General features: G+C 44.4%; 1 protein-coding gene and 1 long non-coding RNA gene across 2 annotated transcripts in view; both read left to right on the forward strand.

Annotated features, from left to right (window-relative positions):
• LOC134207626 (dihydropyrimidine dehydrogenase [NADP(+)]) overlaps positions 1–4,635 on the forward strand; it is a 46,764-nt gene extending 42,129 nt beyond the window's left edge. Inside the window, exons 3-6 of the mRNA XM_062683367.1 lie at positions 1,259–2,558; positions 2,624–4,146; positions 4,205–4,362; positions 4,425–4,635. Coding sequence (XP_062539351.1) covers positions 1,259–2,558; positions 2,624–4,146; positions 4,205–4,362; positions 4,425–4,509 — 3,066 coding nt within the window. The 3' untranslated portion in view covers positions 4,510–4,635. The remainder of the gene's footprint in view (positions 1–1,258; positions 2,559–2,623; positions 4,147–4,204; positions 4,363–4,424) is intronic.
• An 11,156-nt stretch (positions 4,636–15,791) lies between these two features.
• On the forward strand, positions 15,792–16,949 carry LOC134214635 (uncharacterized). Its single transcript, XR_009979862.1, has 3 exons — positions 15,792–15,897; positions 16,045–16,092; positions 16,166–16,949. It is a non-coding gene; the product is annotated as an uncharacterized LOC134214635 (long non-coding RNA).
• Positions 16,950–18,717: the final 1,768 nt, after the last annotated feature.

Consider the following 18,717-nt stretch of genomic DNA (forward strand, 5'->3'; position numbering starts at 1 on the left):
TCGCACCTCTCTGTTTTCGCAGTGAGAAGTGAGAAGTCAGAAATAAGCAGTGAAAAGTGAGACGTCCCAATGCTTGATTTGTCCTACTCGTTTCTCACTTGTCACAGCGGAAAGTGACAATTATTGATGAGAAGTTAGAAATGATTAGTGAAAAGTGAGACATCTCACTTCTCACTCATCATTTTCCACTTCTCATTTCACACATCTCATTTCGCACATCTGTACGAAGAGGTGCGGAGATGTGCGAAATGAGATGTGTGAAATGAGAAGTGGGAAATGATGAGTGAGAAGTGGGACGTCACACTTTTCACTGGTCATTTCTTACCTCTCACCAATCATTTTTCACATTTCGCAGTGACAAGTGAGAAATGAGTAGTGCAAAGCAAGCAATGGGAGAAGTCTTACTTCTTAACTGCTCGATCCTCATTACTCACTTCTCACTGTGAAATGTAAAAAGTGCGAAGTTGGAAAGGAAAGGTCTCACACTCGATTCTCATATTTCATCTCTCATTAATCACTTCTCACTATTCCCAGTGGTCCTTTTTGCCAAACTACCATTAAGGCCAATTTACCTATTCGGCTGTACGACCCTTTCGGTCAAATGACTTTTGGCCTGATGGTCTGTTCGGCCAAATGGTACATTCGGCCAAACAAATGGCATTCGACCGAATGGTTTTCGGGAAAATGGTCCTTGCCCGTTAAGAATCTAGTGACTGAGGCTTTGGAAATCACTTTCAACACGAGCGATGCCAAATATTTTCTTAGGGCGTTGGCAACCTCCCGGCGGATCGAAATTGGCACGGTCGTGCAAGCCGAGATGTACTGGTGAAGTTTTTCGCTTAATGGATTTTTTCCCACGGTCCGGCAGCGGATTGCGCCAAAAGTCCTACCACTGTCCTTTCAAGCTACATATCTTGAATGACCATTCGATACTCGTAGTGTTTTTTCTTTAAAATTTTCCAATCCACTTGCGTTTTCTGGAAGAAGTGTCGATGCAATTCGGGTTACGATAGGCATCTGCGAAATTGTGAGATTGTTATCCAATATTCTATCAGACCTTCCAATTCTGCAACATTTCTTACAATACCTGTATTAGACCTTACATTTTAAAAAAAAAATTTCGCATATACCTCGTTCTTCTACAGAATTGCAAAGAAATCTAACATCCGCTATTTATTCCATCATATTCACTTCCTACTATTTCCATCATGCTTCCGCTTCTAATCAATATTTTTATCACCATCGATTTCCCAAACAGAGCCTGCTGGCCCTCAACCCTCGCGTGAAATCCCATGGCTCCCTGGTGCCAACCACCGTGACCAAGGTCAACAAGAAGCACTGGAAACGTAACACCGACCGATCCTGCACGAGCTGCACCCCGTTGACCAATGACTTCTCGGACATCAAGCATACGACCCTGTCGGAGCGGGCTGCGCTGCGGGAAGCCGCCCGCTGTCTCAAGTGTGCCGATGCCCCGTGCCAGAAGTCTTGCCCAACCCAGCTGGACATCAAGAGCTTCATCACCAGCATTGCCAACAAGAACTACTACGGGGCTGCGAAGGCCATCTTCTCCGACAACCCACTTGGGCTGACGTGCGGTATGGTATGCCCTACCTCGGACCTGTGCGTCGGTGGCTGTAACTTACAAGCGGCCGAAGAGGGTGCCATCAACATCGGAGGACTGCAGCAATTTGCCACCGAAGTATTCAAGCGAATGGGACTAACCCAGATTGTACCCCCAAACGTGGTCCCGCTCAAGTTCCCGAACAAGAAGGTGGCTCTCCTCGGAGGAGGCCCAGCATCCTTATCCTGTGCCACCTTCCTGGGCCGTCTCGGTTATAAGGACATCACCATCTACGAGCGCCGTACCTATCTCGGAGGTCTTAGCTCTGCCGAAATCCCGCAATACCGTCTTCCAATCGACGTCGTCGACTTCGAAATACAGCTCGTCAAAGACCTGGGTGTCAAGTTCGAAACTGGGCGTTCTCTTTCAACCAATGATCTGACCGTCAAAGGTCTGCTTGACTCAGGAAACGACGCCGTATTTCTCGGCATTGGTCTTCCTCAACCCAAGATTGACAAGATATTTGAAGGACTTACTCCGGAGCAGGGCTTCTATACGTCCAAGAACTTCCTTCCGCAGGTCTCCGATGGTAGCAAGCCCGGTCTGTGCGCGTGTAAAGCAACCGCCGCTCAAAGCTTGCCTGCCCTTTCTGGAAATGTAATCGTCCTTGGCGCCGGCGACACCGCCTTTGATTGCGCAACATCAGCCCTACGCTGCGGTGCCCGTCGTGTGTTCGTCTGCTTCCGCCGAGGCAACAACAACATCCGCGCCGTTCCGGAAGAAGTTGAGCTGGCTCGCGAGGAACGCTGCGAGTTCATTCCGTTCATGGCCCCGAAGGAGGTAATCATGAAAGATGGAAAAATTGCTGCCCTTGAATTCTTCCGTACGGAACAGGACGATCAAGGCAACTGGATTCAAGATCCGGACCAAATTACTCGTTTGAAAGCTAACTTTGTTATATCTGCATTTGGGTCTGGATTAAGCGACAAAGAAAGTAAGTGGCCTTCTGAACGTATGTTTCTATGTTTCTCGTTAACGCAACGTTTTTTCTACTTCCAGCTATCGATGCTTTAAGTCCTGTCCCGCTGAACCGCTGGAACCTCCCGGAGGTGAACCCCAAAACGCAACAAACCTCAATACCGTCTGTTTTCTGTGGAGGTGATCTGGCCGGAGCCGCTGAAACCACCGTAGAATCCGTCAACGACGGCAAAACAGCTGCTTGGTATATCCACTGCTACCTCCAGGGCATTTCCTTCGATACTACCCCGCAGCTCCCACTGTTCTACACCGAGATCGACAATGTCGACCTTTCGGTAGAGGTCTGCGGTGTTAAATTCGAGAATCCCTTCGGGCTGGCGTCAGCCCCTCCGACAACTGCCACTGCCATGATTCGTCGCGCATTCGAGCAAGGTTGGGGTTTCGCCGTCACCAAGACGTTCGCGCTCGACAAGGACATGGTGACCAACGTGAGTCCACGAATCGTACGAGGCGTTACCTCTGGACATACCTTTGGACCGCAGCAAGGTGCCTTCCTGAACATTGAACTGATTTCGGAAAAGTGCGCTGATTACTGGTTGACCGGTGTTCAAGAATTAAAACGGGACTTCCCATCTAAAGTAGTAATCGCCAGCATTATGTGCACTTACAACAAAGAGGACTGGACCGAACTGGCCAAGAAAGCGGAAGCCGCTGGTGCTGATATGCTTGAGCTGAATCTATCGTGCCCTCATGGCATGGGTGAATCTGGCATGGGTTTGGCCTGTGGGCAGGACTCAGAGTTAGTCTACAATATCTCATTGTGGGTTAGAGCAGCGGTTAAGATTCCATTTTTCGTCAAACTCACACCAAATATCACTGATATCGTGTCAATTGCCCAGGCTGCTCAACGCGGCAAAGCGGACGGTGTATCGGCCATTAATACTGTGCAAGGCCTAATGTCCGTTAAGGCTGACACATCGCCATGGCCTGCGGTTGGTGTCGATAAACGAACCACATACGGAGGAGTCTCCGGAAATGCAACCCGACCCCAAGCTCTAAGAGCTGTCTCGTTGATCGGCAACAAACTGCCTGGATTCCCAATCTGCGGTATCGGTGGAATTGACTCAGCTGACGTTGCGTTACAATTTATTCAGTGCGGAGCTCCGATCCTGCAGATATGTTCCTCGATTCAGAATCAGGACTTTACCGTTGTCGAAGACTACATCCTTGGTTTGAAAGCTCTGCTATATCTTAAGGCGAATCCTCCGCCAGAGAGCCTACCCTGGGACGGACAGTCTCCTCCACTGCAGAAGCTTCAAAAGGGCAAGCCTGTCGCTCCTCTCAAGGACGACGATGGAAAGCCACTGCTACACTTTGGCGAATACAAGAAAAAGCGTGAGGAGAAGTTAGCTCAGATGCGCGTAGAGAACGGTCCGTTGTGGGATCCGAATGCCGACGAAGGAAAAGTTCTTAGAAATGGAGACGTTTCGAATCAAACCAATACAGTGCCAACAATTAAAGATGTATTGGGAGCTGCTCTGCCAAAGATCGGCTCATACAAGAACCTTGATAATAAGAAACAAGTGGTTGCATTGATCGATGATGTAAGGCTCTGTGATATTTCATTCTACGTTCAATTGTTAACCAATTCTTTTTCAATAGGACCTATGCATCAACTGCGGCAAATGCTACATGACTTGTGCTGATTCCGGATACCAAGCGATTCAGTTTGACTCGGTTACGCATCTTCCACATGTGACAGATGATTGCACCGGTTGCAATCTTTGCCTCTCGGTTTGTCCGATAATCGACTGCATCAGGTTTGTTGTTGATTGATATCGCGTAAACAATGCTTGCTCATGTGTGATTCTTCAATTTTCAGTATGGTCCCGAAGAAGATTCCACACGTAATCAAACGCGGTCAGTTAAAGAATGTAGCGATACACGCCCTTTCACCGTCACAGTAATCCACAGGAATTTAGCACGCTTCACCAATCCAAAGGATGGATAAGGTTTTGCCCTCGAAATGGGATCCAAAAATGCAATGTTTGTATTATGCCGCCAATAAATATTATGCAACCCATGATAAAGAACTTTTCCTCGTGTGCTGTATTGCAGGATGGACCTTCGGATTGAACTTTTTACCGATCCAAAGAGAGTTTAAACTCGAAAATTTTAAAATCGTTTTTTACGCATTTCAATTACTTCCATTTGTATTCTTACTTGATACTTTATGGGCCGCATCTCCTCTTTGATGAGCCACCGCCGAATGGAGTACAGTCGCAATTCGCTGGTTGGGCCACGACCTCGACCCAACTAACGAATTCGGTTTTTTAGTTGGGCCAACTGACAGCCATTTGAACACGTGTATTTTGACTTGAAAATCACAAATGATGGCCAGTGTAGCCCAATCCCGTTTTCCGTGTTTACATTGAATTTTGACGTACGGTTGCTTTTTAGTTGGGCCATGACCCAACCAGCGGAGGCCCAACTGAAAGGTGACCCAAGTATTAAAATCCCAACCAGCGTATCCCGACTGTATCCTTCTCCGCTTGACTTGATCTTAGGTCAATCATTTCTAGTCATCCTGAACGTTTAACGCCCTCAGGTCCTCTCCGACTACAAAAAGCCATCGTGTACGCGGTCTACCATGATTATTACTATTATAGAGTTTTGGCACTTCCACAGCAAGCGTGCTGGGAATTTTCACCTACCCCGGGCAATCTGAATGCCAAAGGGGATTAGGCTCTGTGGATCTCATTCGCCGGTTGACTTAAAATCATTGGCGTAACTACAGGGGGGCTAGGGGGGGCTATAGCCCCACCTAGGATCTGGCTAGCCCCCCCTAGAAAATTTGTGACTTTGTATACGTATTGCTCATATCTAGTCCAATGATTATATACGGGGAAAATGCAGAGATAGGATTGTTTTCATTATCCAATCCCTCTTTTCGAAACACTACAGCAAGTTGAATCTATTCGCTCAAGTTTTTGTACTTCGAGCAATTGTTATAAGGCTTGCTCACGACAAAATCTGGACCCCTCAAAACACGTTATAACTTATGAAATACCAAAGGAAATACCTCATCAACAAGTGAATTAAAATATATTATTTATTAGTATTACAAGTACTTAATGGATAATGGACAATTCCTTGAGATTTTCAAGTTTTTCCAGGGTTTTGTAAGTAATTGTTATCTAAATCGAGCGTATGATCTCAACCTTCCTAACTACCCTAGTAACATTTTGGTTTTATGCTGGTTTTATAACACTCTTGAAGAGTGAATTATGGTCTTCAAGAGCGTTATAAAACTTAAAATGTTACTTGGGTAATACCAATCCTGAAAGCTGCAGCGCATTTTAATTATCACTGTAGGCTTCTTGAGAAAGGTTCGGTAAAACTCTTAGCTTTCAAGTAGAGGTAACTAAAAGTTGAATAAGAAAGAACATTGTATTCTTTCTGATGGATTTTAGAACTCCGCATACTTTTTAATTCTCTAAACTCCTATTGTCACTGCAGCAATGCAACCAGTGAAAATGTCTCAGTAGGCGTGAAAGAGACCTACTGAGAGAAAATATGTGTTAAATGTTCCTATGTGTTAACAAATGCTCTTATAAGTTAATTGAAAATTGAAGTTAAAATTATATTGAAAATTAACGACCAATAAGTTGTAATGGGATGTAAAACTGATTTTTTTAAATCATCCTAGAAGTTATTCTAACAGAAAAGAAAGGTTAGTTTGTTGTGGTCAGATCGCCGTTTGCAAGCTCGTAGGAATTGCCAGGCCTCTGAATTGAAAGCTAGCGAAAAGAGTTTAACTAACTAATTTATCCAATATTTAATTTATAATGTATTCTAGGTTCGAAGCAAATCAAAAAATCCTTCAAAAATCAGGATCGTGCTTGCCTCGGGCTGAAAGTCTCGATAATAAAGACAAAAAAAGGATCGTGCTTCACATTATATTTACGGCGAGCGCAACACCTATAGTTTTCTGAACCAATCAAGGATTTTGGGAATCCTACGACATTTCTTGATTTTTGTAACAGGGCTGAGCGTCGATGACATCGTTTGAAATACTTAAGTCGTCCATTGATATCTGGTAGACCAACTTGCGAACAATATACATCAGTTGAATCGAGCGAAAATGGTAAACTTTCTGTGTTATGAGTGTTAAAATAGAAAAGTTTAAAAAAAAAGTTAGCCCCCCCTAGAATTTTTCATTAGTTACGCCAATGCTTAAAATCCTATAATAAACGTTTGCACCGGATGTATTAGTTATGGTGGTTCAGGAATCTTCTTACGATGCTGCAAGTTCCAAGAACCACTGTCTTTTGGATGCTATGGAGGTTATGAGATAGTTCCAGCTCTCCTAAGGATCTCAGAAGAGATTTCGGGACGATTCCGGTTGCTGAGATAACAACCGGAATTATACGCACGTCCTCCAGGTGCCACATCTGCTTCAACTCCTCCGCCAAGTCGTGGTACTTCGTTATCTTGTTGGAGAATGTTGTTTGGACATTATGGTCTAGCGGTACAGCAATGTCGATGAGGGTTACCCGCTTCATCCTTTTGTCGTAGACCACAATATCGGGCCGATTGGCACTAATGAGGACATCCGTTATGATCTCGCGATCCCAATACAGCTTCACGAAACTATTTTCCAGAACCGGGACAGGCACATATTTGTAGTAGGCGACAAACTGGTTAACCAAGTTGTGCTTTAAAGCAAGCTGTTGGTGCACAATCTTGGCTACTTCGTTATGACGACCGAGATAGGCTGAATCAGCTAAGGCTGAACACCCGGACACGATATGTTCGATCGTCTCTCCTACTGAATTGCACTTCCTGCAGCGGTCCTCCACGTTTTCGTGCAATATATAGTGCCGATAGTTCTTCGTCGCAATTACCCGGTCCTGGATGGCTACCATGAATCCTTCTGTTTCCGAGAAGAGTTCACCCGCACCAGCCACGTATTCGACGCCGCTTTGTCGATATATTCCAGCTCCAGTTGATGGGGTGCGTCCCATGTAACTCCTTCTGCTTCCACGATGCGATCATCTCGTCGACAGATTTGATGTCGCAATTCAGCTGATAGTCCTCCTGCGCCAGATGCAGGGCACTGAATCCGTGGTCAGCTTCACACACAGCGCGATAGATTTCGTGGCGGTTCTGGCTTTCCACGAAGTATCTTCGCAACTGCTGGATCTGGGAAACACATAGTGTTTGTATATCGGTGACGCCTCTTCCTCCTACTGTACGTGGCAGGGTGACTCTCTCAATGGACGATTTTGGATGGCGCATGCGATGCTTAGTGAACGCCACTCGTACTGCTCGTTCTAACGCCTCCAAGTCAGTCTTGGTCCACTTCACCACCCCGAAACTGTATGTCAACAAGGGCACAGCAAACGTGTTTATCGCCTTCACCTTGTTGCCGGCCGACAAGAGGCTCTTCAAAATACCGTTGACACGATGCAAGAACTTTTCCTGCAGCTCTTTCTTGATCGTCGTATGGCGAATTCCTTTCAGTTGCAGGAAACCTAGGAACTTGTACGTTTCGCCTTCAACCATGTTTCGAATCTCCTCCTGTTCGTTGACGCGGAAACTGTCGGCATCCACCAGGTGACCCCAGTGTAGATGTATAGATCGACATTTATCGATACCAAACTCCATCCGGATGTCGTTGCTGAATACCGTTACAAGCCGCAGAAATTGGTGCAGCTTCTCCACAGATTCCGCAAACAGCTTCAAGTCGTCCATAAAGAAGGTGTGGGTAATGTTTGTACTCCTTTCCCCACCCTTCAAATGATAGCCATAGTTGTGTTGGTTGAGTGCTCTGCTAAGAGGGTTCATGGCAAGGCAAAACCATAGAGGACTAAAGGTATCGCCTTGGAATATGCCCCTCCTGATGCTGAGAGTCCTGGACCGTAACACCTTTTCTCCGTCGGTAATGTGTAGGGATGTGCTCCACATCCCCATAGCGTGCTGCATTAGCCTGATGACGTTACCGTCTATCTTATACAACTGCAGTACCTTAAGAAGGTACGAGTGAGGTACTGAGTCGTATGCCTTTTTATAGTCGATATACGCCATGCTCAGGTTTCTTTGCTTGTGGGTGGCCTGCCCAACAACGACTGCATCAATGATGACCTGATCCTTGCAGCCTCGTGTGTTACGTCGACAACCTTTTTGTTCCTCGGTCATCAGGTTGTTGACGTCGCAATGGTTCTGCACCCTACTCGCTATTTCCGATGACAGCACTTTGTACAGGCTCGAAAGGCACGTTATTGGTCTGTACTTGGCTGGGTTCAAAGTGTTCCGATCCTTCGGCAGAAGATAAGTGACACCCCTAGTGATGAATTCCGGTAGCTGCCCGGGGTTAGCTAGTACCGTGTTGAAGCATTCCGCCATCCGCCCGTGGACCGTTGTGAGTTTTTATACCAGAAATTATGCACAAAATCGGGTCCTGGTGCAGCCCAATTCCTGGTATACCGAGTAGCCTCACGTATGTCTTGGGCGGTCACGTTGATAGCGGTCATGTCTCCAATTCCACCACAATATTGCTCTTCTTCTGCCATCCACACCCCATCGCCGTTGTGTATGACGGGGTTCTCCCATAGATTGGACCAAAACTGCGTGACTTCTCCAATCTCCGGAAGGCCCTCGCCAAAGTCGGCTTTGTCGTTTCGGATGTGGTTGTAGAACTCCCTTTCGTTGATATTGAACATTCGATTTTGCTCCTTCCTCTTCGAACATTCTCCATAACGTCGCAGTCGCTTAGCAAGAGCACTCAACCGCTGTACATGGGTGTCGAGGATCTCAGTTATGTTCGCCTCGGTGAGATCACGGAGTTCTGTGGGTTTCACAATTTCAGCAACATTCCGAACTAGCCTGGTTGATCGATTCCCCTGCTTGTACTGTGTTAATCGACCAACCTTTGACCGCAGTGTGGCGATGCGGGTCTCCAGACGTCGCATCCACGCGGGTTTTCGTGCTTTGGGGCGTGCGCGTCCATCACTCTCACCTTGTGGGCGTGTTCGCAATCCCAACGTTCTTACAACAGCCACTGCAGCCGAATACACGATAAATTGCAGCTCCTCAAGGTTCTCCACGGTTTCCAAGTACTGTGGCAAAATATCCTGGTTAAGGATGCTTACTGTACTCGTCAACCGATAGGAGTACTGCAACTTGGGTATCCGGTGTCGGGACATGGGGTCTGTCCCACGGAACTGTGTAACTGCTGTGCCCATATGATTAGCTAGTTCGTCCTTCAATTGCTGTCGTTGCAATTCCACTGTTGGTCCTGGAGCGGCGGGTGCAATCGAATCGCGACGGTTACTTGCGATTGATGCATCCAACCCAACAGAACTCCTTCTCGACGTATCGCTCGATTTTGCCTCCTCCTTCTCTCCTAATCTGCACTTCCCGCTTGATGTACTCTACGTCTTCTGGAGTCAGCATATTACGTGACATAATAGCTTTCTGGCGTGTGTACAACTTGTTCTGGTCAAGCTGGGGTGCAAACCGAGGGAACCTCTCATTGAACACCTCCAGCATCGCCGGTCTGCCGGACATATCCGTCTCCATCCTGGTACAAACGTAGTAGCAACGGATCACGTACTGATTCATCTCCCTTGTCCACATGATCCGTTGCCGTCGGCGGCCCGCTAACGTGAGTGATTGACGTCGATCAACCACAGCAACATCAGCAGGTGCAGCATTGCCTTGGTGATTTCTTCTGCTGCCGTTTCTGTTTTGCCTTGTCGGCACGGGCTGAGCCCGATGACTAGAGAGTCGCTGTTGCACCTCTCCTTCCTCTAGCCGCTGGCCACTCGCTCTGTCCCCCGTTCCAGGACGAGCTCCAGTGGGGGCTCCCTCCTCGGGCAATCGCATGGGTGGTATTGTTCTTGAGCGTAACTCCATATTTGGGTGTGCTTTCATTCCCGGAAGCTACGGTTTCTGTAAAGTTATTTAATTCTTTACAGTGCTAAATAGCTAGGTTCAAGCGCCAGTGCTCGCCCGAGGGTGGTTTTTCATTGGTGCTTAGGAATTGGGCCTTCAGCTCCCACCTAGTCGAAATGGTGATTTTTCATGGACGCCCAGGGTATTTCACCTGAGCTCCCACCTCCCATCACCTATTATTATTATTATCAGACTAAGGCCGGAGTGGTATCGTTTTCGGATGTCACCAGTGCACCATGCCCAAGTACATAAATTCTTCAACCACCTCGATTTCGTCACCACCAATACAAACTCGTGGAGGGTGGCTTACATTGTCCTCTCTTGAGCCTCTTCCTATCATGTACTTCGTCTTCGACGTGTTGATGACTAGAGTCCAATCCGCTCAGCTTCGCTTTTCAGTCTGATGTAGGATTCCTCCATCTTCTCAGAGTTACGTGCCATAATATCCATGTCGTCGGCGAAACCAAATAACTGGACGGACTGAAATTCGTACCACTCGTGTTGCTCTCTGCCCTTCGTATATTACCCCTTCTAAGGCGATGCTGAATAGCAGACACGAAAGACCTTTCCGCAGTCCTCTGCGCGTTTCGAAGGGACACGAGAATGCCCCTGAAACTCGAGCTACGCACATCACCCGATCCATCGTCGCCTCGATCAACCGTGCACTGTGAATTTGCAGCACGCTTAAACGCCGGGCACTTCGAACCCCCCATGGGGTGTTTGCTGTTCATAGCTTTACTGTAACAAATCAAACAATTGGGTGGGTTCGTGCAGCATTGTACCTTATGTCCCTCCGATCCGCAGCGTCGACAGAGCTTGCTTCTGTCAGGGCTTTTGACGTCCCATTGATTGTGCCCCGGTTCCAGGTACTTTAAGCAAACTTTGGGTTGCTCATATATACCCACAGGGCACACCGACCATCCCACCTTGACGCTCCCTAACTTGACTACCTTGGAGGCATCCGCTGCAGATAGCCGAACCAATGCTACCTGTATCCCTGCCGAACCTTTCCGTAGCCGAACGGCTGCGATGGGCGTCTCCACTTCACACTGTCGCCGCAGTGCCGTGACGAACTCTTCGACTTCGGTGATCTCGTCCGGGTCTTTAACCCTTGGATTTACCTCCGTCGTGAGTGCCCTCACCTTGACCGTCTCGCCTAGGACTTCCTCCGCCAACTTCTTGTAGGCGGCGCCCTTCTGCGAGACGCTCCTCTTCAGCTCGATGATCATCTTGCCCATCCGGGTACGTCTTATTCGACGTCACTCCTCATCGCCTTCAAGACGTCCGAGTACTTAGCCTCGTCCGTCTTGATGACTAGGGCATCGCTTCTGGAGCGATTGGCGCCTACCCTAGACTTCTTGCTACCCTCATTCGCCCGGGCCTTCTTTTCGGCCCTTGACGTCTTCGGTTTCCTCTTGTTCTTGACCAGGGTCCAGGAAGCGTCATCCCCCTCTATTTCCCTGGTCTGGGGCGGCTGAGAGTTCTCAGCCTGCCGTAACCCCTTACCACCGTCTTTCCTGGGTGGACGGACCTTTCCAGGTCCTTCCTCCCCCTGTTTGGGAGGTACCTAGCCGGGGATTCAGCTTCCCTCGGGGTAGTAACCCTCCGCGTTTTGGAGCGGCCCCCAGGGAGCTCATCCCCTAGAGACTGTCTCCCCCGTTTTTGTGTCTGCTCCGTTGGAGCACCCCCGACACCCCCGACGTGCCCGCGAATCCTTGAGCCTCAGTCTGGGTAGACCTCGACTCCACGGATTTCACAGGTTTACACTTGGCCGTCCCGACCGCCCTCTCCAGCTTGGCGTCAAACATCGACTTTCGAAGTTTCAGCAAGCTCCTCTTGAGGTCCTTGCTTATATTATACTTCGATGACGCAAAGTCGATGATGGCATCCAGCTGTTCCGTCGCCACCTCGAAGGCCGAAAGCCCATCGCGTTTGCGGTTCATCGCCTTCACAAGCCATGGGCCGTCTATAACCTCTACCGGCGTAGCCTGGGAGATGGTTAAGTAACCCATGCTGGCGCTGCGCACCGAGCTGCCGACTATTGCTTCTGGCCTCCTAGGAGGAGACCTGTACAACCCACCTCTTGCGAAGGGGTTGTCGCCTACACTATTACCACTAATTGAAGAATTGACTTGGTTTTCCATTTTGGTCCCACGAGTTGCTCGGGAAAAGAGGTCCACCACGCCAGAGCCCAGCATGACGCGGTAAGGGACAATTACTGTGGAGGGTGCCCAGGTACCCCACAGGCTCCGTTAAAGGCCTAGCTCATTATTTCACCCCCCTGGCCAAGCTTCCCCTCGGCACGGGTCGCTTAACGCCTTGGGGTTAGGGGTTGGGGACGATGGTCCCTTTGGTCGCACCCACTCACTCTAGCTGATGTCAGAAGGACAACAGTGCCCAAGCTGCACTACCAGCTAAGTACAAAACCCTTAGATGGCGGTCGATTGTCATCGGAAGACCCGTAGAAGCGTGAGATTGGAACTTGTGAGGACCAGAGCTGTATAGGTCGCTCCTTCTCAGATGTCAACTCACCATTTCGCCGCTAATCAGCCTTTTCGACAGTGAGTTTTCCTCCAGCTAGTGTCAAACAGTACAGCGACCGGAGTGAAAAAAATCACTCCGACAAGCCGCCATAACCGAGCGTGGAAAGCTGGATAGATGATGTGTGGGCACGTTGTATTCGCGGTATTTCACCTGACGAACACCTGGTCTGTGGTAGAGCGTTCACCCATAAATCCCGCCTAGTACTACCCCACGAACTCTAAATAAAAAATAAATATAATTTGGGAGAGTACCTTGTAGGCGGCATTCAGCAATGTGATTGCGCGGTAGTTATTACAATCCAGTTTATCGCCCTTTTTGTAGTTGGGACACACGACACCTTCCATCCCCTCATGCGACAGAACCTTATCCTCCCAAACCTTGGTAATTACCCCAGTGCAGCGCTCTAAAAGATATTTTAGTTACTAGATAAAGATTGTCGCTGTCCGGAACATCTTTTGCTGGCGAGGATAGGGGAGCTAAATGTCAAAGAAGGAAAATCCATACGATTTGACAGGTATGTACCACACATGTTTCGGACAGTAGAACAAAGGGAACCGAATCGATAATCTTTATCTAGTAACTAAAATATCTTTTAGCGCTCTAGCCAGTGCCTCACACCGTGTTCAAACAGCTCTCCTTAGTTGATTTTATACCGGCCGATCTCCTCCTGGATTTCCTGGAGATTCGGAGCCGGAAGTCACATGTCCTGCGCGCGTGCTCCTAGGTTCATTACCATACCGCCACCGTTGTATGCCACATCGCTTTTTAGGTGACCAGTTGACCTCTACAAACGTCAAATCAGAGACTAAACCGCAGGCATGTGGGCGGCCATAGTTTCAATGCAAAAAGCAATATCTACATAAACCATTTCTACCCTTTCATGTGTTGTTCTTTGATGAAGAAGATTGACTGCAGTGTTGGCAGAGTCATATTTTCTATCCGCGTTTCTCTCATTCAGGCCTCTAGATAAAAGTATCAACCCTATAACCAGAGACCGGCGGAGTGAAAAACTGTCGAAATGGCAACGTATGAAAATGCATGAAATCGTGAAAATAATACTGGCATCACTTGAACTTTTTCAAATATATTATATTAACAATATGGTTCACTTCGAGTTTTTCCATACAACGAAATGGCGAACAATTTGCCGGTGATAACAACATCATCTAGCGAGCAAAGAGGAATCTAAACATGTTTTTTCTAGCTTGTGCTGGAAAACCCTCCTGCCATCTTCCGGTGAGTAGTCATACAGTTGTTCGATGACATTTTACAGTGTGGGGATGTCTATACATTTTTCAATAAATCGATTACCGGAATATCGACTTTGTTAAATGCAAACACTACTGTAAATATTTCGATGAAGTAGTGCAGAGCTAGGCTGACCAGATCATTTCGGTGAAAAAACGGGACAAACTCACTTCCAAAACGGGACATGTCAAAGAAACCTTGTAACAAAATATTAGTTTTTGTTGTTGAAACAATTCGATAAAGGTTAGTAGGTGCAAAATTTGATGGTGCTCTACAGACACCATGGATGGGAGAGGGTTAATAATAAATTATTTTAATTATGAATATGGTTGGCGCATGTGAATAAATGTCAACCCGGATAAAAATTTACAGTACCTTGAATGGTTTAATCCATTGGAATATAATAGATTGAATGGTAAACAATACAATCTATTGTTCGTTTAATGTAGATTATTTACGGTTGAAAAACATCTATATTGTATTTACCTCAAAAGAACAATAAATCCAAATGTCACCAATACATTTTATAATATTATTATGGTTCGCTTATGTTAATTAAACTTTTGACCAAATTTTTAAATTAGTCCATTTTGTTCACCAAAAATCAATTTTTAAAGATTAGAATCTGAAAAATTAAATTAATTTTTGAAGTATTTATTATAATGAAGAAACAATAAAAACCATAAAATAACAATAGTTTCCAATGTTGAGTAAAAAAATATTTATTTTGGTTTTTTATATATAAATTATATTGCAGATCTTAAAATACCGTATTTCTACAACAATTAAAATTAATAAAAAAAAATAAGTTTTTTAATTTTTTTTTTACTCGGTGGAAAACTAATTCCAATTAAGCGTGTAATGTTTTGTTTGCGGCTATTACACGGTAAAAAATATACACGTCCATGCGAACTGTTCTGCATTTGAATATGCACTACTTTGGAATCAAATCAATATCAATAGCTGAGCTCGTCGCATTCAAAGACCACCACTTCCATTTAACGTGCACAATGTTTTGAATATAAAACAACAAAATTAAAAAATAAAATTACCCCAGCTCAGATTTGAATAACATACCTTTGCTTGAAAGTCTTTCGTCTCACCATGACTCCATCTCACACTTCGAAATACCTCTTGAAATAAGCAGAACAGATGAAAGAACTGTCATCTATTTTTAGAACAACACCAATATCGCTCCACTCTTAAATCAATAGCCTTGAACCTGTGAATTCAATAGCATAGCACTTTCAATTCTAGTGGAGACATTATTGGTACTGATCGAAGTGCTAATCATTTCAACATCCAGTGAGTAGCACTTTGATCAACAGTGTTGATGTTATGGAATTGTCTGCATTCAACACACTTGTGAAAGATGTGACACCACTTCAAAATCAAAGGAATATCATTTTCAATAATAGTGATTTTAAAATTGATCATTCAATAGATGGAACAGTTAAATTGAGCGTGTTGATTTTTTACCGTGTAGGGAAAAATAAAAAAAAAAACGAACAGTCAACGTGCAGGACACTTCGTTGCTTCCTGCTCTTTTAAATTCTGCTAGTGGTTGACCAATGGATCATTGGCTGCTGTGCCTTGTAATGGTGGTAAGTACTTGTAAGTGTTGTTAGCACCTGAAGATTTCAATTAAATGACCATGCGGGGAAATCTATAAAACGCTTCTGTTCTTGATTGTTATCGCCAAAGCAAATCTGACGTTTTAGTTAATATTTTGTTTGACTTGTTTCTTTCAGAACTATGAAGCTCACTGGAAACAGCCGTCATACCCACCGCTGATAAAGGTAACTTTTCTTTATATTTTCTATGTGCTCTCGAAGAACATTGACATTCTTTTATAATGTTCATCATCCACAGGCGCATCCCCACGGAAGTTCTAAAGCATGGTTAATTGGAAAGGATGCTGAAAGACAGCGGCCACAATCAGCGCTGCCATATACGAGCATCAACACTCTTCACCAGCAGCAACACTTATGCTACGTTTAGACAAGGCAAGTGAATTGAGCAAGTCGTTTGAATCGAACGCGAATTGAACGTGTAAACACCTTAATTCAAATCACTTGAACGAAAAGAAAGTTGAACATGTTCAACTTTTGGCAAGTCAATTGAATTCAACTGAGTTGTTGCATTATGCTACGTTTTGACAGGGCAAGTGAATTGAATAACTCAGTTGAATTCAATTGACTTGCCAAAAGTTGAACATGTTCAACTTTTTTTTCGTTCAAGTGAATTGAATTAGGGTATTTACACGTTCAGTTCGCGTTCGATTCAAGCGACTTGCTCAATTTAATTGCCTTGTCTAAACGTAGCATTACGGCATGGCCAATGAGAAGCTATGAAGAGCGCTCAACAATAGAATAAAATATCTAAATCTAAAATTCAAATTCAATTTCAAATCAAAGTAATAAAATAAACCGTAAAACAATTAATTGTATTGAATTTCTATTGTTATATTAGTGTGAAATGTATTCCAAAACGTATTGTATTTTTACTGTAAAACAATAAAAAACGTTATAGAAAACATTTGAAACACAATGTTTTCTATGGTTTTGTCCTTCGTATTCATCCCATTAAAGAACCGTTAAATCAATTGTTTTGCTCTGAATTTTGTATGGAAAATTTTCGATTTTTTTATTGTAAAGATACATAACAACCCCCCTTTTTTATTGTAAAAGTCCCATTTACTATTCATTTTATCGTGGAAAACCATTATTTCTGATGTGATTTAATTGTTGAAATTCCATTACATTCAATGGTAACTAGAATGTTTTGATTGGTGATGTAACAGTAAAATTTATGATATTTTAATCATATTTTTTATCCGGGAAATCTTATCAATTTACAGTTCTTTTTGATCGAAATTGATTTAAATGACGCAAAAAGTAGCCTCACACGTTGAGAATCTTGTCCATTGATATTGTTCCCATGTGCTTCCAAAAAGGCGAAACTCATGCAATTTCGTCGCGAAAAGTAAAACAAATCAAAATCTGTGAATGCATAGGCTGGTTTACAGCTCGGACTCTCGGAGATTTCCGACAGGATTGAATTTCAAATCGGGCCGAAATTCTATTTTTTTGCAACGGAATCCCATAAATCCCGCCCATACATATGGAAGCACAATTTACAGACAAGCTCCTCATCTGTAAACTAGCCTTAAAGCACGTGAGGACCGAAATCCGAACAAATTTTCTCTTAGTTTGAAACTGCCTTTAATTCTATTTTGTTCGGCTGATTTATAAATTATTTTTTGATGTCGTGGATCATTTTGAAGTATTCTGAATTGTTCAGGAAGACTTTGAATGATGATTAATGTTTCGAAAAGAATGAAACGATTGAAACATATGTGGTAAAGCAAATTTGAGTAAAACATAAAATAACCTACTTCGAAAATAAACTTAATCTGGAAATTAGAACATCTAATCCTGCGCTTTATTTTATTGACGTTGAGGCGTGGCCTGATTTTCAGGATATATTTACCTACAAAATTACCGGTTCCGTTCAATCCACTGATGAAATTGATCAAATTTTAATGCCTTCGGAATAATAAAAAAATCATTGAAATGGAACTTTATGAAAAAATCTCCCGTTGTCACCTGTTGTCATTAACTATTAAAAACCTTAAGAAAAGTCGATCCATGCAAAACACATAACGGCATAGATAGTATTCTTTTAAAAGCAACACTAATAACATAACATCTCACACTTTTTTATGGGTTTCGCTCACTCACAGATTCTTGCATAAAATACTGAATTTGTTTGAATAATATTTTGGAGCTCTTTGGAAAAATCAATGTAAAACGGGACAAATCAAGGATTTTTGAGATTACGACGGGACAGCACGATAAGGTATATAAAACGGGACTGTCCCGTTAAATACGGTACGTATGGTCAGCCTATGCAGAGCAGACAAACTACACCTTTGCTTCAATCGTTCAAACTGCGAAAGTCGTTCCGCAAACATTAAAATGATTGTTCCACTGTAAACATTTCTATCATTTTCTTCAGCAAGAAATTTGATTAATTCTTTCTGAATATTATCGATATTATTCCAATGCATCATACTTCTTCCTCTTCGGTGTCCTAAATTCCTACTGGAACTTAACACCTGCGTTTCAACTTATTATGAATTGAAAACTTTTTGCTGCCCACCATTGATTGAATGAATATGTATCTTTAGTGGAAAGCCATGAAGATGACACTCCTCCGATTGCGTTTTGTTATGTTGCGCTTATCATAATGGGTATGATTATTTTGTTACATTTAGACATGGAAAATGAATTGAACAAGTCGCTTGGATTAAACGCGTCCAAACACCTTCGCTCAACTCACTTGAACGGACAGTAAGTTGAACATGTTCAACTCTTGGCAAGTAAATTGCATTAAACTAAGCTGTTCAATTCACTTGCCCT

This window comes from Armigeres subalbatus, chromosome 1, assembly GCF_024139115.2.
Source record: "Armigeres subalbatus isolate Guangzhou_Male chromosome 1, GZ_Asu_2, whole genome shotgun sequence".
NCBI lineage: Eukaryota > Metazoa > Arthropoda > Insecta > Diptera > Culicidae > Armigeres > Armigeres subalbatus.